The sequence below is a fragment of the Heptranchias perlo genome, chromosome 4, assembly GCF_035084215.1.
Source record: "Heptranchias perlo isolate sHepPer1 chromosome 4, sHepPer1.hap1, whole genome shotgun sequence".
Classification (NCBI taxonomy): Eukaryota; Metazoa; Chordata; class Chondrichthyes; order Hexanchiformes; family Hexanchidae; genus Heptranchias; species Heptranchias perlo.
Window position 1 is genome coordinate 103,448,020 of NC_090328.1, and position 24,846 is coordinate 103,472,865.

The following is a 24,846-nucleotide window of genomic DNA, read 5'->3' on the forward strand; positions in this document are numbered from 1 at the left end:
AGCCGGGCTCTGAACCCGCTCTGGATTTTAGCAATTTTCAGAACCCCACCCCCCCCCTCGCCCCCAATACACCTGCTCCGTCATCCGAAAATCGGCCCCATGGTGAGTCACATGGTTCCCAGATCAGATTGCATCATATGCCAATCTACAAAGCTTGGAAAAGCTGACAAACAGCTTCAAAAACACAATGTTCAACTGAAAAATAGGGAACTCTATGGTGAGAAACTGTTTCAAAACTTATAGTATTAAAGATGATACATGATGGGAGGATGTGTTGTTTATCGAGCTGTGTCTACAGTGTTCTGGGGTGCCTGGTGGTCTGGAACACATCCATTTAGATTGCAAGGCAGATTTCAGAATACCAATGTCAAAATAACTTGTACATGTAGGGTTGTTTAAAAATCGTTGGAGGGGGTGAATTTCCTCCTACTCCACCATTGTAATATCGGCGCAAACCCCGTTTATGTGCGCAAAGAGGGTTTCCACCAACTGTTTCAAGGTGAGTGAATGTGTTAAATTCCTCTTTACTACATTGGATTGCAGGATCTTTTATTTGTACCTTTGTGTCTGCCTTGTGGAGTTGAGCAGAAGTGACTCTTGGCAACAACGGATCATTTGGCAGGCCGGGGAACTGACGCACAGAGAAACATGGAGAGGCAGGTGTGTGTGTATTCAGTGCAGTTGAATATCCATAATGGCAGCTTACTGGCTTAGACCAGGGCAAAAGCATATTTGATGCCATGGCTAGTTCCCTCCCTCTTGTCGTCCCAGCTTTTACAATTCAGAAACTTAACTCAGTGTTGCAGCAGCATAACGTCGTGACCTTGTGAAGTAACCTAGCACATATTAAATCGCAAAATCAGGAAACCCTGTATCTGCAGCACATGGTTAGTTATTTGGCTGTGGAAGCCTCAACCAGGAGCCGGTGCCATGACAGGTAGGGAACTAGCCACAATACTCGGCTGGGACTTTCCTGATGAGGGAGTAAGTGGAATTCCTAATCTGGCAAAAATTCAGTGCAATATTTTGACCTGTGATGATGTCAAGTTTGCTATGTTATTCAAAGCACTGAGGCACAAAACATCCATCTTACATAATTCCTGCAAACCTCTTTGCTCTGCGTGCAAATTAATAAATGGACAGGCATTTTTAAACTGGTTTGTCTCCATAAACTGAGGTCAATAGAACAATTAAAACCTGACTGGCTGGGAATACCATCACCTCCAAGTTCCCCTCCAAGACACACACCATCCCGACTTGGACATATATCACCATTCCTTCACCGTGGCTGGATCAAAATCCTGGAACTCCCTAACCAACAGCATTGTGGGTGTACCTTCACCACATGGACTGCAGCAAGAAGAGGGCCAACTACCTCTTTCTCAAGGGCAACGAGGGATGGGCAATATATGTTGAACTTGCCAGTGATGACCACATCCAGAGAATGAATATTAAAAAAAATCTGTATCAAAGTCAAACATTCTTTAGATTTATTGAGAGATGTCTCAATTGGCTGCAATGAATGATTCAGCAGGGGTTGAAATCGCACTGTTGGCAATAAATGTGACCATGTATTCCAATAAAATTTCTCTGTCCTTTATTTTGACAACAGCATTAACTGGTTTGAGGCACAGTACAATTACAACCCATAACAGTAGAAATTCCAATGTAATGATATAGTGTTATAAATTTCAGGAGATCCTATGCATTATAGACCATTATTCAGTCTTGTTTTTCTTTCCCCTCAGGACCCTGCATTTTCTGCAGCAAGATGTGCAACATTTTGTGAGGGCAAATACAATGGCTGCTAAACAGGCACACAGTAATGCTATCACATCAAGACAATGGTACTGGTACCAGGTCAGGGAGTGTGCTGCAGGCCGCAAGTGTTTAGCTCCTCCGTGGCGCATTACAAACTCAATCCAGAACACAGCTCTCTCCAATGGACTTATTGGCTGGTCACGCTGAATTTTAGATAACTTCACTGCATTTTCTTTGTACCTAAGGGAACAAAATCAGTTTCTTTTGCTATTTTTCTTTATTTTGCCCCATTAGCCCCCCGACGCCGTTGTATCAACAACAACTTGCATTTATATAATGCCTTTAACGTAATGAAATGTCCCAAGGTGCTTTACAGGAGCGTAATGAGACAAAAATTGACACCAAGGCAAAGAAGGAGACATTAGGACAGGTGACCAAAAGCTTGATCAAAGAGGTAGGTTTTAAGGGGGGTGTTAAAGGAGGAGAAAGAGATGGAGAGGTTTAGGAGGCAAATCCAGAGCTTAGGACCTAGACAACTGAAGGCACGGCCGCCAATGATGGGGCGAAGGAAGTCGGGGATGCACAAGAGGCCAGAGTTCTCGGGCCACAGAGTTCTCGGAAGATTGTAGGGCTGGAGGAGGTTACAGAGATAGGGAGGGGCAAGGCCATGAGGGATTGGAAACTAAGGATGAGAATTTTAAATCTGGGGAATTAGTGGACCGGGAGCCAATGTAGGTCACCGAGCACAGGGACGATAGGTGAACAGTATTGTTGCCTTTACTTTGCGTACTCTGCCCCCTTGTGCAGAACACCACCAAGGTTGCAAAGAGCAAAAGGAGAAGACAAGTAAATCAGGAAGAGTAGTGATTAGGATGGTCATTACAATTATTATTGAAACATAGCAAGTTGCTCACTGTTCTTACTTTGTTACATTTTTTAGTGAATTTTCATCTTAACAATGCATTAAGACAGAGAAATGTTTACACATTCTGTGTACAATTCCAATATTTATTGCTTTGAGACCAGTTTTAGCAAACCGGTCAGGTATCTATGGAGTTGGCAGAGTTACACGACTAGAAGCACACTTCTCCAGCTCACAGCAAGGTCAAACACGCGCACGAGTGCTTGGATACTTGCGCAGGACTCGACTCCACAGGTCAGTGACATGGGAAAGAGTACTGTTTACACTTTGTCTCCAATTCCAACATTTGTTGCTTTCAAACCAGTTTTAGCTAGCCTAGCTGAAGAGTGAAGCTCCCTCTCTACTCTCTATTGCCAGTCAAGCTCCTATAGGTCAGGAAAAAGATTTGATGCAGGGTAATGTTCCCATCCCATTGGTTTAGATTTTTCCCTTAGTGGTTCAAACATAAGTCACTAAGGCCAAATATTTCCCAAGAAAACAAAGTGCATCTTTAAAAAAAAATAATTTAAAGGCACATTGTCACTGTACCAGGCAACTAGCACACAGGTTCAGTTGATGGAACAGCTTCCTTCAAAAAGTTCACTTCATGCCAGCTTGTTAGCCTCCATGGCTTTCTAATTTCCAAAATCTTCTAAATATAAAACATGTGCAAGTGACAGACATGATCATCTAGCCTCTTTATGAAACAAGCTGAGTGTTACCAGAAGGTGATGTCTTTAATTACAGAGGAAAAGCTTCACCATGCCTAACCATTTGTAACTTCACACATTGAATACGACTTGGTTGTGTGAGGTATGTATCGTGTCCTCCCATGTTTTGGAATTTTTTGTAATTTTTTGTAATTAATTAGAAAGAACTTGCATTTATATATCAACGTTCATGTCTTCAGGTAGTCCCAAATTGCTTCAGGTTGTCCCAAATCGTTCCCTGTGCCCGTGCAAAGCAATTTCTAGGTGACAATTCCTTGAAAGTGTGGGTGCAGGTGGATAAAGCCATGAGATCCAATAGCATTTTGGATTTCATAAATAGAGGCACAGAGAAGAAGGGCAAAGAGGTCATTATAAATTTGTACAAGGCGATGGTTAGGCCACAGTTGGAGTATAGCATGCAGTTTTGGGTACCCCAATATAGAACAGGCATTACGGCCATAGAAAGCATACAGCTTTGATTTTTTTTATTCGTTCATGGGTTGTGGGCATCAATGGCAAGGCCAGCATTTATTGCCCATCCCTAATTGCACTTGAGAAGGTGGTGGTGAGCCGCCTTCTTGAACCACTGCAGTCCGTGTAGTGAAGGTTCCCCACAGTGCTGTTAGGAAGGGAGATCTAGGATTTTAACCCAGCGATGATGAAGGAACGGCAATATATTTCCAAGTCAGGATGGTGTGTGACTTGGAGGGGAACGTGCAGGTGGTGTTGTTCCCTTGTCCTTCAAGGTGGTAGAGGTCGCGGGTTTGGGAGGTGCTGTCGAAGAAGCTTTGGCGAGTTGATGCAGTGCATCCTGTGGATGGTACATACTGCAGCCACAGTGCACCGGTGGTGAAGGGAGTGAATGTTTAGGGTGGTGGATGGGGTGCCAATCAAGCGGGCTGCTTTGTCTTGGATGGTGTCAAGCTTCTTGACTGTTGTTGGAACTGCACTCATCCAGGCAAGTGGAGAGTATTCCTTCACACTCCTGACTTGTGCCGTGTAGATGGTGGAAAGGCTTTGGGGAGTCAGGAGGCGAGTCACTCACCACAGAATACCCAGCCTCTGACCTGCTCTTGTAGCCACAGTATTTACGTGGCTGGTCCAGTTAAGTTTCTGGTCAATTGTGACCCCCATGATGTTGATGGTCGGGGGATTCAGCGATGGTAATGCCGTTGAATGTCAAGGGGAGGTGGTTAGACTCTCTCTTGTTGGAGATGGTCATTGCCTGGCACAAATGTTACTTGCCACTTATCAGCCCAAACCTGGATGTTTTCCAGGTCTTGCTGCACGCGGGCACAGCCTGCTTAATTATCTGAGGGGTTGCGAATGGAACTGAACACTGTGCAATCATCAGCGAACAGCCCCATTTCTGACCTTATGATGGAGGGAAGGTCATTGATGAAGCAGCTGAAGATAGTTGGGCCTAGGACACTGCCCTGAGGAACGCCTCAGCAATGTCCTGGGGCTGAGATGATTGGCCTCCAACAACCACTACCATCTTCCTTTGTGCTAGGTATGACTCCAGCCACTGGAGAGTTTTCCCCCTGATTCCCATTGACTTCAATTTTACTTGGGCTCCTTGGTGCTACACTCGGTCAAATGCTGCCTTGATGTCAATGGCAGTTACTCTCACCTCACCTCTGGAATTCAGGTCTTTTGTCCATGTTTGGACCAAGGCTGTAATGAGGTCTGGAGCTGAGTGGTCCAAACTGAGCATCGGTGAGCAAGTTATTGCTCTGACTCATACTCACCCTCTGATGCATCTCTTTCACGGTCAGCCTCACCCAAGCCAATGCATTCATCAATTGGCCACTTCACCATCACTCACTCACACGTCTGTTCTTTCTCCCCTTCTAGAAGAGAGCACAAAATGCACGGAAGAGGGCAAGGACCAGAGCGGGGCCGCAACAAATCGACATCCTGACAGACGTGGAGCAGGAGGCACTGAAGCTGAGCTGCACCCTCGAGTGCCTGTCCATCCGGGTTGCCGAGACTGGCACCCCACAAACGTCTAGTGATAGAACTGTAACATTCATCACACACAATATGAAATGATGTTAACATGCCTTGCCATCTCCAGCACCTCAGTATGCTCATCGCAACATGACACATCTGTGATGATGCTTCATACTGCCTTCAGTTCTCTTACAGGGCATTCAGCGACCGCTGTGATGGCAGAGGGGGATTCCTCAGAGGACCTGCCGCCCTCTGAGGGTGCACCGTCACATTTTAATGAGCCATCCACCAGCGCAGATACTCACACCTCGGTGGGTCCTAGTCCTCAGTTAGTTGGGTTGGCACCTGGTGAGTTACCACACATGTGAGCACAAGCAGACACTGGTGGCAGGGGCAGCTGCAGAAAGTCCGGGTTGTTGTGAGCAGTCCTCTACAGGCGCTGCTCAGCTGGACTCAGATGCGGAACCCTGGGGGCCATCCTTTGAAAGGAGAATGATCGAGGAACAGCAGCACATTTGCGAGGTACTGGAACAGGTGCCTCGCACACTCTCCACAATAGCGCAGAGGATGGAGGAGTCCAACTCCTGCATGAGTAGAATGGTGGCACAGTTACGGGAGGGAATCTCTGAGATACTGTCACAGGGACATGAAGGAATCACTAAGATAGTGTCACAGGGACATGAGCAACTCTCTGAGATACTCTCTGGTAAACAGGCAGGCAGATACACTGGCACTGGCCTTACAAAGCTTCACACGTGTCCTCCAAACTGTTGTCCAGCAGAGTGGTAGGAGTGCTGTGGGCCTGGCCAAGGGGAGGGACGATGGTGAAAGGGGACATGGAAGTGGGGACGCCACTCAAAGCGCTCCCACGTCTCACCCGTTGCCACCCTCTCAACCAGTATCCGCAATGCTGCCCCCTCTCCAGGTGGCCAAATCTGCCCCTGCACAGGTGCAGGTAGAGCAGTCTTTGGAGGGGCCCTCACGGGCTCCAAAACCCAGAGGGCGTAGGCTGAAAGCATCTAAGCAGTCAGGGCATGAACAAGAGCAACCTGCCACTACCTCTGCTGCAGCCACAGGGGATTCACCACTTAGAAGTAGTCGGAATGGAAAGGCGAAAGTTTTGTAAGAATGAAGGGTATGCACAAGGGTGTTTGACAGTTGGTCATATTTTTCATTTATATTTGCATTTTGTTAAAATCACATTAAATATTATTATTTTCACCACTACTGCCACGTCTTGGCCATTCTTGACTGGCTTTTGTGATAGGGCCCTTTCATGATGTTCACCATGAACGGCGACACTTGATGCCACCCATTGGGTCACTTTACAGTGGGTGTATGTGTAGTTGCAGGACTGTTTTGTGCAGGGGGCAGGGGAGGGGGCTGGTGATTGGCGCTACTCTATCCAGGTGGTGTGAGGACTGGACTCTTCACAGTTTCTGATGTTAGGAGAACAGTTCACATATCAGTGACTCCCTGGCCTCACGAGCAGCCAGGTGAGTCGCTGCTCTGCCCATGGGTTCCTCCTGTTACCCCTCCTCCGCCTCTGCCGCCTCCTCCTCAATGTGGATGGCAGATGTGGATGGGGCCTCCTCAAGCGGCACCTCTCTGTTGTACCATGTTGTGCAGGGCACAACACACGACTATAATGCATCCCACTCTGTCTGGTGCGTATTGAAGCGCTCCCCCAGAATGATCAAGCCATCTAAATCGCATCTTCAGAAGCCCTATAGCATGCTCAATTGTAGACCTGGTGGCAATGTGGCTGTCATTATATCGACGCTGTTGCTCGGTGATGGGGTTCCTCAGAGGTGTCATGAGTCACTTGTGCAGAAGGTATCCTTGTCCCCGAGGAGCCAGCCCTTAAGGGTGTTCGGTGCGTGGAAGAGGGGCGGGATGTTGGATTCCCTGAGGATGAAGGAATTGTGGCAGCTGCCAGGGAATTTGGCGCACATGTGAAGGAATCTTTTGCGGTAGTCACAAACGAGCTGAGTGTTGATGGAGTGATGAACAGTTGATGAACAGTCCTGGCTCATGTGGAAGTGCTCGTATTGCTATATGGGTGCAATCAATTGCACCCTGCACCTGTAGGAAGCCAGCCACAGAGTGGATTCCCACTGCCCTCTCCGCCTTGCTGAGGTCGTCCATGGGGAAGCTGACGTACTGCGAGGCCCTGCAAAACAAGCCGTCGATGACCTGCCTTATGCACTTGTGTCCAGATGACTGAGAGACCCCAGTGATGTCCCCGGTGGCACCCTGGAATGATCCGGAGACGAAGAAGTTGAGGGCAGTGGTGACTCTGACGGTGACAGGTAAGGAGATGCTGCTCGGCCCAGCTGGGAGCAGCTCGGCATGAAGGAGGCTGCAGATGTCTGCGACTACCTGGTGACTGACTCTGAGCCTCCGTATGCACTGCTCCTCAGAGAGGTCCAGGAAGCTGAGCCTCGATCTGTGGACCCTGTGGCGAGGGTAGTGCCTCCTGCGACGTCGCTCTCTCTGTTGTTGCCCTCCGTGCTGTTGTGCAGGTGCCTGTGACGCAGCACTGTGTTGTGGGACTCCAGGTGGCGCAGGTGGACGCCATGCCTGGCGAGGCTGGTGATGTTGCTCGTCCTCGGATGTAGTGGTGAATGCAGCCATGGCGCCCCCCCCATCCTGACGGTGTGAGTTTGAGGGGTTCTGAAAAGTTGTTAAATATGTGTGAACAGAAGAATTTTGTGTGGAAGGTAAGAATTTTCAGTGAAAACACAAAGATCTCGCAGCCAAAACTTTGTCTGAAAGAACTGAGTACCCTGCTGCAATAAGTGACCTTTTCTCCCCATCTGTCAAATAAGCATTTGAATGTCCCACTGCCTGCTGGCTGAAACACATCTGTTGCTACATGGAGTGTTTCCCACAGCACGAGAAACACGCTGAGGATGCTTCAAAATTGCACCCCTGCCTCAATGTGGAGAGAATTAAGTAGTTCAACTACTTAAACTATCTAAACAACTGTGTAAAGCTTTAATTGCCGGTGGGACTTCCGCATTTGGGAGGTGGGCACGCACCCAGACGCATCAGTGGGGAACCCGGAAATCTGCGGGTTGGAAACGGGTTCCAAACCCAATCAGGATTTCCCCGATTTTCGGAGCCCCCCGCCCTCAACGCACCCGCAATTTCCCTGGAAAATTGAGCCCAAAGAGTCTGCAAAGGGATATAGACAGGTTATGTGAGTGGGCAAGAAGGTGGCAAATGGAGTATAATGTGGGGAAATGTGAGGTCATTCACTTTGGTAGGAAAAATAGAAAAATAGAATATTTTTTAAATGGTGAAAAACTGTTAAGTGTTGGTGTCCAGAGAGACTTGGGTGTCCTGGTAAAAGAAACACAAAAAGTTAGTATGTAGTTACAGCAGGCAATTAGGAAAACAAATGGCATGTTGGCCTTTATTGCAAGGGGGTTGGAGTTCAAGAGTAAAGAAGTCTTACTACAATTGTACAGGGCTTTGGTGAGGCCTCACCCGGAGTATTGCGTACAGTTTTGGACTCCTTATCTAAGGAAGGATATACTTGCCTTAGAGGTGGTGCAACGAAAGTTCACTAGATTAATTCCTGGGATGAGAGGGTTGTCCAATGAGGCGAGGTTGAGTAGAATGGGCCTAAACTCTCTGGAGTTTAGAAGAATGAGAGGTAATCTCATTGAAACATATAAGATTCTGAGGGGCTTGACAGGGTAGATGCTGAGAGGTTGTTTCTCCTGGCTGGAGAGTCTAGAACTAGAGGGCATAGTCGCAGGATAAGGGGTCGGCCATTTAAGACTGAAACGAGGAAGAATTTCTTCACTCAGAGGGTAGCGAATCTTTGGAATTCTCTACCCCAGAGGGCTGTGGATCCTGAGTCGTTGAGTATATTCAAGGCTGAGATGGATAGATTTTTGGACTCTAGGGGCATCAAGGGATATGGGGTTCAGGCGGGAAAGTGGAGTTGAGGTCGAAGATCAGCCATGATCTTATTGAATGGTGGAGCAGGCCCGAGGGGCCATATGGCCTACTCCTGCTCCTAATTCTTATGTTCTTAAGCTGCCGCAGCCTTGCACTGTTTTATTTTTTTTTTATTCGTTCAGAGGGGAATAGGGCGTCGCTGGCAAGGCCAGCATTTATTGCCCATCCCTAATTGCCCTTGAGAAGGTGGTGGTGAGCCGCCTTCTTGAACCGCTGCAGTCCGTGTGGTGAAGGTTCTCCCACAGTGCTGTTAGGAAGGGAGTTCCAGGATTTTGACCCAACGACGATGAAGGAACGGCGATATATTTCCAAGTTTATCTGAGGCAGACCAGACAATAAACCATTTTTCTGATCTGCTTCCTTTTAACATTTTTCTCTTACCTCGAGTCGTTGATCACAGCATTGAGAGCATCAACTAAATCCTGCGATTTCAATGTGATAAAATTAAGGGCCACGGCAACTCCCTTTGCCTTCATGTGAACCATGTTATCAGGTTGATCAGCAAACAGAGGAATGCCAATCATGGGTACCCCATGATAAATGGCTTCATATATCCCATTTGTGCCACCGTGAGTGATGAATACTCTTGTCTTGGGATGCCCTGCAATTATATTTGTAGAAAATAAAAATTGTCAATTGAGCCTCCATTGTAATTACATTGGTTAAACTGACAGCTAGACTGTTGTCCCCATATTATAAGATTGGATATTCAAAATTATAATATAATACATAATATAATTATAATATAATATAATTTGCAGTGTCAGCTGTGGCTCAGTGGTAGCACTCTTGTGACTGAGTCAGTAGGTTGTGGGTTCAAGTCACACTCCACTGCAGTACAGAGGGAATGCTGCATTTTCAGAAGTGCTGTCTTTCTGGATAAGATGTTAAATCGAGGCCCCATCTGCCCTCTCAGGTGGACATAAAAGATTCCACGGCAATATTCGAAGGAGAGCAGGGTAGTTCACCGATGTCCTGGTCAATATTTATTCCTCAATCAACATCACGAAAACAGATGATCTGGCCATTACCACATTGGTGTTTGTGGGAGCTTGCTGTGCTAAATTGGCGGCTACATTTCCTACATTAAAACAGTGACAACACTTCAAAAGTACTTAATTGGCTGTAAAGTGTTTTGGCATGTCCTGAGGTCATAAAAGGTGCTGTATAAATGCAAGTCTTTTCTTTAATACAGTCAGATAGTTAGATGTGCTCTCATCAGTTAGTGCGTAGTAAAAGTTACTTTTTAACGACAGAAACATCATATTTTCTGCTAGCACTGGGTTATTCTTTAGATCATTTAAGGATATAAAAGGTTATGGCAGCCAAAGATGTACCAGTGATAGACACCAATGGTTACTTTGGTAAGATATCTGGGGGCAACTGAGATCATTCAAACTGGTTGTACTACAGTACAGATAGGGGAGGCCTCTCTCTGTTCACAATTTGTACACAAGTTTACATTTACACTTTCAACAACAACTTGCATTTATACAACATCTTTAACATCCCACGGCACTTCATAGGAACGTAATCTGACAAAAATTGACACTGAGCCAAAGGGGGAGATATTAGGACAGGTGTCCAAAAGCTTGGTCAAAGAGGTATGCTTTAAGGAGCTTCTTAAAGTGGGGGGGAGCGGTAGAGAAGCAGAGAGGTTTAGGGAGGGAATTCCAGCACTTAGGGCCTAGACGCAGAATGCATGGCCGCCAATGGTGGTGCGAAGGAAGTGGGGGATGCACAAGAGGCCAGAATTGGAAGAAATAAGAGTCCTTGGAGGGTTGTAAGGCTGGAGGAGGTTACAGAGATATGGGGGGAGGGGGGTGAGGCCATGTGGGATTTGAACATGAGGATGATAATTTTAAAATCGAGGTGTTGGTGGACTGGGAGCCAACGTAGAAAATACACGAAGGACATTGATCCTTACTATTCCATGCCCTCATCCATGCCTTTTTACCTCTAGACTGGACCAATCCAATCCTCTCCTGGCCGGCCTCCCATCTTCCACCCTCCATAAACTTCAGCTCATCCAAGACTCTGCTGCCTGTATCCTAACTCGCACCAAGTCCCGTTCGCCCATCACCCCTGTGCTCGCTGACCTACATTGGCTCCCGGTCCGGGAATGGCCTCGATTTAAAAATTCTCATCCTTGTTTTCAAAACCCTCCATAACCTCACCCCCCCCCCCCCCCCCCACCTATCTCTGTACCCTCCACCAGCTCTACAACCCTCCGAGATCACACGCTCCTCCAATTCTTGCCTCTTGCACATCCCCGATTTTAATCGCTCCATCATTGGCGGCCATGCCTTCAGCTGCCTAGGCCCTAAGCTCTGGAAATCCTTCCCTAAACCGTTCCGCCTCTCTACCTCTCTCTTTTCCTTTAAGACGCTCCTTAAAACCTACCTCTTTGACCAAGCTTTTGGTCACCTGTCCTAATATCTCATTATGTGGCTCGGCATCAAATTTTGTTTGATAATCACTCCTGTGAAGCGCCTTGGACGTTTTACTACATTAAAGGTGCTACATAAATGTGAGTAGTAGTAGTAGTAGTAGTAGTAGTAGTTGTTGTTGTTGTTGTTGTATTCATAAACACTCCATTAAATAGAGTAATTATGTATGACTAATAACTTCCCCACCATGATTGCACATGAAACTGGGCCAGTTTATCACACATTTTCACAACACAAATCAAATAACAATAGAGACATATTTTGCTTATCATCCATAATTCAGTGTTGTGACCTAATAAACAAAAATTATTAGCACTACTAATTGGATTTGCACATTTATCACCTTTTGACTTGTAGCTCAGTGACATCCTGGCACTCAGTGATGAACCTTAAGGTTGAAAATGTTTTTTTTTTAAATGTCCATGTTCCAAGGGCAACAAAAGCCCTCCGGAACAGTGACAAAATGATGGTGGGAACACGAGACAATGCCATCGCATTATCACAGAGTCTCACCCTTCTGCAGCACTATGGTCCACTCCATTTCCTGTTTTAGTCCAGCATTGTTCTCTTATTATAAAGTCATCAGTTGGGAGAGGCAGGGAGATTTATCCACCGATGAGGGATCAGCGCTGACAATAGACCTTTCCAAGGCACCACTCCAGCTAAAATCAAATAGGTAAGTCCAGTGGCATAAAATTTTTAAAATCAGCACGTATGTGAGGGCAGGTTTCTCTTTAAATTTACACGGTAAAATTGAAAAATAACAATCTCCCTCAAATTAAGGAGGAGCGGTTGTGATGCCGCCTATAGCCAACCAGCCAGCCAACATTCACTGTCTAGGCTCACGTGTAGAATGGCCACACGGTTAAGGAACCAGAGGGCAACTAGCTTCCATGAAACCCCACCCCATCAAGGAATCAAAACCTTCAATCCAAACTTCAGGCAAAGGAGGAGAGAATATTGGTGAGGAAACAAAAAGAAGTCTGGATCTTACCAAGCAGGTCATTTTGAGGCAGCCATTCATACAGCTTCGTGTTAGATGCCAGTGTCTTTGGTCGTTCACCAGTATATCTCCAAAGAACCTGAAAAATATCAACATTGGGGATGGATAGACAAGGTTAGTATAACATGATGCTCAGTTTTGGGGAATGTGGGGCTGAAAATGTACAGCTGTTCCGACGGACTTCCACTGTAACTTTGATGGAGGTCTGCCGGAAAGGTCGCAAGCTCTACAAGTCTTTGTATGGCCTTGTGGGGAAAAGCTACCACTGCCACTACACTACAAGGCCATCGATGTAATTGGGGGCTGGACCAGGGGCAAGAATTCCACAAGTTGGGAGACCCATGCCCCAACCCTCAGTCAGGATCCGACATAGGGTTGGTTAAGGTTCACTTAGTTTCACCAGGCATATCTCACCGATAAGGGGAGCCTGTCTGCGATTGGGGCCTGGGCTCCCGAAGATGAGAGGGGGAAATTTATTTTGAACATAGATACAAACTTAAGAACAATAACAGACAGGAAAAAAAATCCTCTGGTCCATTCAGCCTGTCCCACACAATCGTGATAAAAACACTCCCCACCCTAGACCTTGTGATCTCCTGGGAGAGGCGAAAAACCAGAAAAAAACCCAGGCCAATTTAGGGGGAAAAAAATCTGGGAAATTCCTCTCCGCCCCCTTTGGCGATGGAAACTAGTCCAAGAGATCACTCTGGCCCTGATAGTTCCAGGCATTACATAACCAACCTTTTGTAAGAGGTGATTTCTGCCCCAGCCAGAAACAGGTTCAGCTCTCGCTTGAAGGAATTCAGCAAATCAACGTCCACTGCACGATCCGGCAGCCTGTTCCACAGGTCCACTATTCTCTGGGAAAAGAACCACTTCCTGACATCTAACCTAGATCTGGCCTTGTGATACTTAAAGTTGTGACCCCTTACTTCCACAATCATCCATAGCCCTTTTATCCATTTTCCTTTTAGCTGATCTAATAGCAGCCTTAGTTTTCTTTAGCTGTTCGTTATACTTAACTCTGGTTAGTCGAGTATTAGATGCCGTAAGATTGTAGAAACTACCCCCTTTTTGAGGAGGAACCTGGTAGACATCGGGTGGCAGACTTTTGCTAGATTTTTCAGCTGCGTTAGTGTGTGAGGGTGGGGCCGGCGGGGACATAGAAACATTACGAACATGAGTAGGCCATTCAACCCCTCAAGCCTGCTCCGACATTCAATTAGATCACGGCTGATCTGTACCTCAACTTCCTGCCTTTGCTCCATATCCCTTGAAACCCTTACTTAACAAAAATCTATCGTTTTCAGTCTTGAAAGCTTCAATTGGCCCAGCATCCACAACCTTTCAGGGGAAAGAACTGCAGATTTCCACTACGCTTTGTGCAAAGAAGTGCTTCCTGATATCAATTCTGAATGGCCTAGCTCTAATTTTAAGAGTGTGCTCCCTTATTCATAGGAACATAGGAACAGGAGTAGGCCATTCAGCCCCTCGTGCCTGCTCCGCCATTTGATAAGATCATGGCTGATCTGTGATCTAACTCCATATACCCGCCTTTGGCCCATATCCCTTAATACCTTTGATTGCCAAAAAGCTATCTATCTCAGATTTAAATTTAGCAATTGAGCTAGTATCAATTGCCATTTGCAGAAGAGAGTTCCAAATTTCTACCACCCTTTGCGTGTAGAAATGTTTTCTAATCTCGCTCCTGAAAGGTCTGGCTCTAATTTTTAGACTGTGCCCCCTACTCCTAGAATCCCCAACCAGCGGAAATAGTTTCTCTCTATCCACCCTATCTGTTCCCCTTAATATCTTATAAACTTCGATCAGATCACCCCTTAACCTTCGAAACTCGAGAGAATACAACCCCAATTTGTGTAATCTCTCCTCGTAACTTAACCCTTGAAGTCCGGGTATCATTCTAGTAAACCTACGCTGCACTCCCTCCAAAGCCAATATGTCCTTCCGAAGGTGCGGTGCCCAGAACTGCTCACAGTACTCCAGGTGCGGTCTAACCAGGGTTTTGTATAGCTGCAGCATAACTTCTGCCCCCTTGTACTCTAGTCCTCCAGATATAAAGGCCAGCATTCCATTAGCCTTATTGATTATTTTCTGCACCTGTTCATGACACTTCAATGATCCATGTACCTGAACCCCTAAGTCCCTTTGGACATCCACTGTTTTTAACTTTTTAACCATTTAGAAAGTACCCTGTTCTATCCTTTTTTGATCCAAAGTGGATGACCTCACATTTGTATACATTGAATTCCATTTGCCACAGTTTTGCCCATTCACCTAATCTATCAATATCGCTTTGTAATTTTATGTTTTCATCTACACTGCTTACAATGCCACCAATCTTTATGTCATCGGCAAACTTAGATATGAGACTTTCTATGCCTCATGATTCCCTTACCAGAGGAAATAGTTTCTCTGTATCTACCCTATCAAATCCTTTTAATATTTTAAACACCTCAATTAGATCACACTTCCAATCTTAACTCAAGGGAATACAAGCCAAATTTATGCAACCAGTCCTATAATTTAACTCTCTAAGCTCCGGGATCATTCTAGTGAATCTGTGCTGCACCACCTCCAAGGCCAATATATCCTTCCTGAGATGAGGTGCCCAAAACTGAACTGGGGTCGGGGGGAGGCAGATGCACCTCCAATCCACCAAATACCTGCTACTCATGACCCGCTCTCTGGCGCCGCGAACTTTCAGCAGGGTCAGCAGCAGAGACTGTGGGCAGGGTCATCCTAACACTTAGCGCTGTATTAGAAAACTACAGCGTGCACTTCAGGGTCCTGCTGGATCTAATATTCAAATAAGCTCCAAGTCCCATGATCTCTGCCATTAGTAGGGCAAGAGCAGCAAATATCATGAGAACACCATCACCATCCTGACTTGGTATTGCAAGGAGGTTGGAGTACAAGAGTAAGGAAGTCTTGCTACAATTATATAGGGCTTTGGTGAGACCACCCCTGGAGTACTGAGTACAGTTTTGATCTCCTTACCTAAGGAAGAATATACTTGCCCTAGTATAACAAAGATTCACTAGATTGATTCCTGGGATGAGAGGGTTGTCCTATGAGGAGAGGATGAGTAGAATGAGCCTATACTCTGGAGTTTAGAAGAATGAGAGGTGATCTCATTGAAACATATAAGATTCTGAGGGGGCTTGACAGGGTAGATGCTGAGAGGTTGTTTCCTCTGGCTGGCAAGTCTAGAACTAGGGGGCATAGTCACAGGATAAGGGGTCAGCCATTTAAGATTGAGATGAGGAGAAATTTCTTCACTCAGAGGGTTGTGAATCTTTGGAGTTCTGTACCCCAGAGGGCTGGTATATTCAAGGCTGAGATCGATGGATTTTTGGACTCTAGGGGAATCAAGGGACATGGGGATCGGGCGGGAAAGTGCAGTTGAGGTCGAAGATCAGCCATGATCTTATTGAATGTTGGAACAGGCTTGAGTGGCCTACTCCTGCTCCTATTTCTTATGTTCTTATGTTCTTATGATATAGGCTCCCCAACAGGAAATTGCATTTATATAGCACCTTTAACGTAGCAAAACATCCCAAGGCGCTTCACAGGAGCGTAATCAGACAAAAATGGACACTGAGCCAAAGAAGGAAACATTAGGGTAGGATAGGCGGAGAGATTTAGGGAGGGAATTCCATGGCTTAGGGCCTAGACAGCTGAAAGCACGGCCACCAATGGTGGTGTAAAGGAAGTGGACAAGATGCCAGAAATGGAGGAAAGCAGAGTTCTCGAAGGGTTGTAGGGCTGGAATAGGTTACAAAGATAGGGAGGTGAGAGGCCATGGACGGATTTGAACACCAGGATGAGAATTTTAAAATCGAGGTGTTGGGTCAAAATCTGGAAATTCTCTACCTAAAAACATCATGGGAGCACAATCACCACCTCATGGTAACGAGGGATGGACTCCAAATGCGGCCTTGCAGTGCCATCGACATCCCGAGAACCAATAATTTTTAAAAAGCAGGTCTCTCAACCAATGAAACAAAAAGCAAAATACTGCAGATAATGGAGATCTGAAATAAAAACAAAAAATGCTGGAAATGCTCAGCAGGTCTGGCAGCATCTGGGAAGAGAAGAACGTAGGCTTAACGTTTCAGGTCGATGACCTTTCATCGCAGCCCTTCTGATGAAGATCGTCGACCTGAAACGTTAATCCAGCATTCCTCTTTCTACAGGTGCTGCCTGACCTGCTAAACGTTTCCAGCATTTTCTGTTTTTACTCAAGCAATGAAATATATTTGGATGTCAAGACGATTGAATGGATAAATGTCATATTTAACAAGATTCAAATATGTTTTCTATTTATACCAAGTTGCATTTCACAACTGCTGTGGAAGATCTGGGTATGGTTGATATTGAAGTATTACTTTTAAGTTAAGTTGAGCTCTGAAGCATCAGGAGTATCTGTTACTACTCCAGAGACCGGGGAGGAATTTTGGGAGGTGCGAAGTCTGGGGAAATGGGACTTGGGTGTACAGGGTATAATTTCAAAGTTTTCAGATGACACGAAACTCGGAAATGTTGTAAACAATGTGGAGGATAGTAACAGACTTCAGGAGACTATAGACATAGTGGTGAAATGGGCAGACACATGGCAGATGAAATTTAACGCAGAGAAGTGTGATGTGATACATTTTGGTAGGAAGAATGAGGAGAGGCAATATAAACGAAATGGTATAATTTTAAAAGTGGTGCAGGAACAGAGAGACCTGGGGGTGTACGTACACAAATTTTTGAAGGTGGCAGCACAAGTTGAGAAGGCTTTTAAAAAAGCATATGGGATCCTGGGTTTTATTAATAGAGGCACAGAGTACAAAAGCAAGGAGGTTATGCTAAACTTTTATAAAACATTGGTTAGGCCTCAGCTGGAGTATTGTGTTCAATTCTTGGCACCACACTTTAGGAAGGGTGTCAAGGCCTTAGAGACGGTACAGAAGAGATTTACTAGAATGGTACCAGGGATGAAGGACTTCAGTTATGTGTAGAGACTGGAGAAACTGGGGTTGTTCTCCTTAGAGCAGAGAAGGTTAAGGGGAGATTTAATAAGAGGTGTTCAAAATCATGAACGGTTTTGATAGAGTAAATAAGAAGAAACTGTTTCCTGTGGCAAAAGTAGCCAGCAACCAGAGGAGACAAATTTAAGGTGATTGGCAAAAGAACCAGAAGCATCACGAGGAAACATATTTTTATGTTGTTATGATCTGGAATGCACTGCCTGAAAGGGTGGTGGAAACAGATTCAATAGTAACTTTCAGAAGGGAATTGGATAAATACTTGAAGGGAAAAAAATTATAAGGCTATGGGGAAAGAGCAGGGGAGTGAGATTAATTGGATAGCTCTAGCAAACAATCGGTACAGGCACGATGGGCCAATTGGCCTCCTTCAGTGCTGTATGATACTACTATGAAATGGCAATTACCCCAGAATTTCATTTGCCCTAACACTGCCTTTTCCTTTTAATGGCCGGTCTCCTTTAAGGACATCAGCACAATTTGAAAACCTCAAACTTTCATTCTATCCAGACATTCCTGAGTGCAATGAGCTGGGCAAAAGGCCTGGTATGGAGTTGTCGTAAAATGAATGCTGATCCTTGTTTTATTCATTTTGCCAATATTCAAAGTATAACAACATCAAAGAAAAGTTTTGGACAATGGAAAGCAACTTCGAGAAATGACTGTCTCAAATAGTTGGAATCTATGTAGAATAACTTGCACTGGCAATTTAATTTATCTGCTCTTCTTCTGAATACTAAAATTTCATTGGCCAAAGGACTCTCTCGTTGTTTCACTTATTGAAGGAGCCTTGATGAAATCATTAGACTGTTATGAAGCCATATTGGATCAACTATAGGGTGCAGGGTAGAGGGCTGTAAATCCAACACACTGAAAGGCATGCCTTGTTAATGAAAAAAAATCATACAAAAAAAACACAGCGTAAATGGCTGCGCTCAGCTGGGAGAATCCCCACGAAACTTCAACCTAGAGACCTTCAGGTTGTGCTTGAAAACCAATAGCAAGGTACAGATGAATGGAAGCGAGCCTACATCAGTCATAGTCATTATATGGGCCAGGGAGCCCTTGGTAGGATGCAAAAGAACTGCTGCTTCATGTGGTTCTGGGCCACCACTTACAGCCCACCTGGCTGTGGCATGTTGCCAGAGCTGAGGTTCAAAACTGTTCCCTCTCGTTCTCTTGCTATGCACTGAGAGAAAGCAAATGGATGCTATCCCAGTATCTGTAGAGCAGAAGAAAATGCTCTATTAAAACTATAGCTGTAATTGAATTATTAGCCCTGAAGCATTTGCCCTTGTTGGTGTCTGGAAGTGCACGGCTTGTACTTATCAACTCCCCAGGGTGGCATGTTTGAAACGTAGAGATCACCTTTTGGGGAACTATGCGTGCAGACCCTTGTTCTGTCACTCTGTTGTTTAATGTGTTAGGCACATTCCCTAGAGGGGTTCTCAAGCAAGACATTGGGCCAGATTTTGCTGTAGCAGGGCATCTAATGGCGTCTGTCATTAGTTAGACTTGCCCCTGCACCCTTTAGCGCAAAACATTTTTGCCCATTAAGTTGCTGAAAGTACAAGCTGATAACGGTGCAGTGAGGGAAATGGGGCAACCAACAGGGTATCTCCTTAACCAATGAGATTTAAGGATTGGGCAATAAACAGAGGAAGGACCGAGAAGGAGGGGGAATTAAAAGGGGTGAATTTAATATCAAATCAGGTTCTGAAAGAGAAATAAAGAGAGGGAAAGAAAGATTGAATAAAGAGAGAGAGAAAAAAGCAACAGAAAGGAAAAGTAAAAAAAAAGCTTTAAATTTTAAATTTGACATTTTTAAAATCTCCAGCAATTAATACCTCAATGAGACTCCACACTTATAATAGTTAATTTTTAGTGCCAGAGGTTGATTGGCAGTAATTAATAGTTATCACACCATTGAAAGAGTACGTACGCTTTTAATGACATGACTCAACTTTCTGTGGTGGGTTCAGTTTGTATCTACCGCACAAATACAGCAACTTCACACCATTCAATGCATTTCAATGGTGAGGCAGACAGCAGAATGCCGTTTTCACGAAGCTAATGGCCGAGCGGCGCAACTCGGACAGCAACTTTTGAATATTGACATTTAACCGTGCATCTGCCCCTTGCCTAAAGATTTGTAGCATTTGCACATAAATAACGGCGAGTGCCATTAGCCTCACCATTATTTTGAAAGCAAAATCTGGCCATTGCTTAGGATTGTGGCACTTGGCGTAAAATTAAGGAAAAGCATCGGACTTGACGATTGAGGAATTTTACCAGTGGTAGAAAAATCCTAATTCTGACTGAATTTTAAACAACTTTAAATGGGATTGGACTTTAGGGAACCAAAATACCAAATGTGGTTTCTACAGGTATTAAAAAAGGAAAAGAGAAAATAAAGTGAGCGTTGGTCCTCTAGAGAGTGAGTCTGGGGAATTAATAATGGAGAATAAGGAAATGGCGGATGAATTGAACAGATATTTTGCGTCCGTCTTCATTGTAGAGGATATAAATAACATGCCAGAAATAATTGTGAATCAAGAGGTGAAAGGGAGGGAGGAACTTAAAACATTTACAATCACCAGGGAAAGGGTTCTGAAAAAAAAATTAGAACTAAAAGCTGACAAGTCCCCAGGTCCTGATGGACTTCATCCTAGGGTCTTAAAAGAAGTGGCTGCAGAGATAGTAGATGCATTGGTATTAATTTTCCAAAATTCCCTAGATTCTGGAAGGGTCCCATCAGATTGGAAAATAGCGAATGTAACTTCTCTATTCAAGAAAGGAGGGAAAGCAGGAAACTACAGGCCAGTTAGCTTAACATCCTATCATAGGGAAAATGCTAGAATCTATTATTAAAGAGGTTATAGCAGGGCACTTCGAAAATCTTAATACAATCAGGTAGAGTCAACACGGCTTTGTGAAAGGGAAATCGTGTTCGACTAATTTATTTGAGTTCTTTGAGGAAGTAACAAGCAACGTGGATAAAGGGGATCCTGTGGATGTGGTGTACTTGGATTTCCAGAAGGCTACTACACAAAATAAGAGCTCATGGTGTAGGGGGAAACATATTAGCATGGATAAAGGATTGGTTAGCTAACGAGAAACAGAGAGTAGGCATAAATGGGTCATTTTCAGGTTGGCAAGATGTAACAAGTGGAGTGCCACAGGGATCAGTGCTTGGGCCTCAACTATTTACAATCTATATCAATGACTTGGATGAAGGGACGGAATGTATGGTTGCTAAATTTGCTGATGACACAAAGGTAGGTAGGAAAGTAGGTTGTGAAGATGACATAAGGAGTCTGCAAAGGGATATAGATAGATTAAGTGAGTGGGCAAAAATTTGGCAGATGGAGCATAATATGGGGAAAATGTGAACTTGTCCACCTTGGCAGGAGGAATAGAAAAGCAGTATATTATTTAAATGGAGAGAGATTGCAGAACTCTGAGGTACAGAGGGATCTGGGTGTCCTAGTACATGAATTACAAAAAGTTAGTGTGCAGTATAGCAAGTGATTAGGAAGGCAAATGGAATGTAGTCATTTATTGCAAGGGGAATGGAATATAAAAGTAGAAATGTTTTGCTACAGTTGTACAGGGCATTGGTGAGACCACATCTAGAATACTGTGTGCAGTTTTGGTCTCCTTATTTAAGAAAGGACATAATTGCTTTAGAGGTGGTTCAGAGAAGGTTCAATCGACTGATTCCTGGGATGAGGGGGTTATCTTATGAGGAAAGGTTGGACAAGTTGGGCCTGTATACATTGGAGTTTAGAAGAATGAGAGGTGATTTTTTTGAAACATATAAGATCCTGAGGGGACTTGAAGGGGTAGATGCTGAGGAGACGTTTCCCCTTGTGGGAGTGACTAGAACTAGGGGCCACAGTTTAAAACTAAGGGGTTTCCCATTTAAGACGGAGAAGAGGAGAATTTTTTTTCTCTCAGAGGGTCGTGAGACTGTGGAACTCCCTTCCCCAGAGAGCGGTGGAGGCAGGGTCATTGAATATTTTTAAGGCTGAGTTAGATAGATTCCTGATTAACAAGGGAGTCAAAGGTTATAGTAGGTAGACGGGAAAGTACGATTGAGGTCACAATTAGATCAGCCATGATGTTATAAATGGCAGAGCATACTCGAGGGGCCGAATGGCCTAATCCTGCTCTTAATTCGTATGTTCGTATGTGACCTGTAAAGGTTTTCGTCCCCAATGCTGAACTTGGCCTTTGATCCTGGTCTCATTTTCTCTGTCTTATCCTCATTTTTGCAAGACCAGATGCAAATGCATATATAATGGTTTGTAAAGCAAGACAAACCTTTTGTGGAATCTGTCCCAGTGCTTCAGCAATCAGATTAGCTTTCTCAGCTGTAAGGTTCTTAACCGTCGCACCCAGAGAAAACACCACAATGCCATGCTCCCCAGAACTCTGGACAAATTCTTCCATTTCCTGTAAAACAAACAGATGTTGCATCACACAGAGGTTTCTTATAAATCTAGAATGGAGTTTGTATTGATTTTCAAATTATATTCAAGGTGGTCATTTCTTAAACAGGATTACGGTAAACCATCCTCTAGAGAGCACAGGGCAGGCAAGGGAGGAAAATTGGATGGGGAACAATTCTGCTGGTGCTCCGCTACCTGACGCCACATCCCTGATCTCCCGCCAAAAATGAGGTCGGACGTACAAAGACCAATCACTGCCCCATGCCTGGACCACACGCCAGTGAGCTGGATCCTCTGAGCACATCAGCTTGCCATTGACGATGTCAGTGCGCCCATTCCGTCATCAAGTCATTTCTCTCTCTTTTTATTAAACTCAGCCTCTGCTGACATTTGGGATTACTTTAAAAATAATTTTAAAAAGCACCAAGTATAATATCTGTGAACTAGTGAGGTGCCACCACTTGGCCCAAGAGTTACCTCCTCCCTTTCAGCGACACACCTTTATAACATGCATGGAATGTACCATTGCCATGTAACATACATTGAAATAAAACACCACAAGATATTTCAGTTCAGGCTACTTGGTTCAATCACAGGAGCCTTTTCATTTATTCACAGGGTGTGGGAGGCTGCAGCCCCTGTTTGACTATTTAAGGGGGCTGCTCCTCAAGTTCTGGCTGCACTTCAATCCCACGCTCTTGATCTTTGGCCGCCCGGTGAGGCGGACAGGTCGGCGGACGTCCTCATGGGCCTGCTCCTGGGCCTGCCCAAGGTGGCTATCCACAGGTCCAGGTTAGACGCGGCCCGTGGGGGCAGTCGCTCCGACTGTCTGTCTCTCTTCCGCAGAATTCTCCACGCCCGGGTGGCCCTGGAGAGGGAGCACGCGGTGTCTGCTGGTATGCTTGAGGCTTTCCGCGACCGGTGGGCACCGCAGAGACTGGAGTGGACCCTGGGCCGAGATAATAGAATTATAATTTGACACTTATTTGGGGTTTTTTGGTTTTCTGCACATGAACACACCCTAACCCCCCTACTTATAAAAGGGGGGCCTAAAACACAAAAAAAAAATCACAGGAGCCTGTCAGTTTCAAGCAGGACACAGCTGCCATAAAGATGCAAAAGTGAAAAGATCACATAATAAAGAATAATATAAGTGGCACTGTACTTGACATCTTGATGTCGTCTGAACCCCTCGTCATGTTATTGACTTATTACGGTGTCTTTCTCTCCTCCAAGTGTCTTTTCTCCAACCTTCCCTGAAAGTTAGGTGATTGAGACAGGAATGAGTTCAGAGAGGGTGTGAGAACAGAACACTTGGCTTAAATGGGCACCATATTTTTTCATGGAAAAAAAGTGCTTCACAAACCTTTTATTCTTTGCTTACAAACACGATACGGTGATGTAAGTCTCATTGAAATGCACCTTAGATCACTTGCATCTGATCTTATGATGCAGAAAAACAGCAGGCAACATAGAGTGTTGGAACAGTAATGCGTAGGACTACAAAGTCAGGGGTGCAGGCTAAAACCCAATTCTGATCGATTCCAAATCTGAGTCATGTTGGGTAGGAGGCTCTGGGCAGAGAGCATGGGGTGTGGGGGAGGTGAAGGGAAAATCAGATTGCAATAATATTGCACGGTCACTACTGCAAGTATTGTAATAGCCAAAAAGGGCATTTGTGGACAACAAGAGCAGACTGCCAGCCCTATTAACAGTTGAGGAGTAGGCCTAGTGGGACCTAGAAAGAGAAAACTAACTACCATAAACAGTATAATAACAACAACTTACCTTTATATAGCACCTTTAACATGGTAAAAATGTCCCAAGGCACTTCAGACAAAATTTGACACCGAGCCACAGAGACATTAGGAAAGGTGGCCAAAAGCTTGGTCAAAGAGGTCGGTTTAAGGAGCAACTTAAAGGAAGAGAGAGAGGTGGAGAGATTTAGGGAGGGAATTCTAGAGCTTAGGGCCTACAAAGCTGAGGGCATGACCAATGGTGGAGCGATGAAAATCAGGGATGTGCAAGAGGCCAGAATTGGAGGAGTGCAGAGATCTCAAATTGATGTAGGGCTGGAGGAGGTTACAGGCATAGGGAGGGGCGATGCCATGGTGGGATTTGATTACAAGAATGAGAATTTTTAAATCGAGGTGTTGCCGGACCGGGAGCCAATGTAGGTCAGCAAGCACTGGGGTTATAGATAAACGGTGATGGAGAGGATGTGGGGTCGGAAGCTCAGTTCAGGGTCAAATAGGATGCCGAGAATGCCTCAAAGAGTGGCCAGGGAGTGGGATGGAATCAATGGTGGGGACCGAAGTCAATGGCTGTACAGGATCTTGTCCCAGCCACACTCAAAAAAAAATCCCCAAAATCTTTTTCAAGAAGGTAGTGTCTCTTTAAGAAGGAGGTGATTTGAATAGTGTGCCTCAACCCTGAGTGTATCAAATTACACAGTGCAGGCAGAATCCTGGAAGACCAGTGTCCAATTACACCTTATGAAATCACCCCACAGAGGCACTGCATTCATTTATCTATTATTATAGTTCTGTTTGTTTGGTACGGTGATGAATTGTAGATTCCAC

At 45.0% G+C, this 24,846-nt stretch overlaps 1 protein-coding gene across 1 annotated transcript in view; it reads right to left on the reverse strand.

The window, feature by feature from the left end:
- Positions 1-1,600: 1,600 nt before the first annotated feature.
- The window catches only part of LOC137321163 (UDP-glucuronosyltransferase 2A2-like), a 56,270-nt gene continuing 33,024 nt past the window's right edge, over positions 1,601-24,846 (reverse strand). Inside the window, exons 3-6 of the mRNA XM_067983416.1 lie at positions 22,137-22,268; positions 12,748-12,835; positions 9,685-9,904; positions 1,601-2,001 (exon numbers count right to left, since the gene is read on the reverse strand). Coding sequence (XP_067839517.1) covers positions 1,719-2,001; positions 9,685-9,904; positions 12,748-12,835; positions 22,137-22,268 — 723 coding nt within the window. The 3' untranslated portion in view covers positions 1,601-1,718. The remainder of the gene's footprint in view (positions 2,002-9,684; positions 9,905-12,747; positions 12,836-22,136; positions 22,269-24,846) is intronic.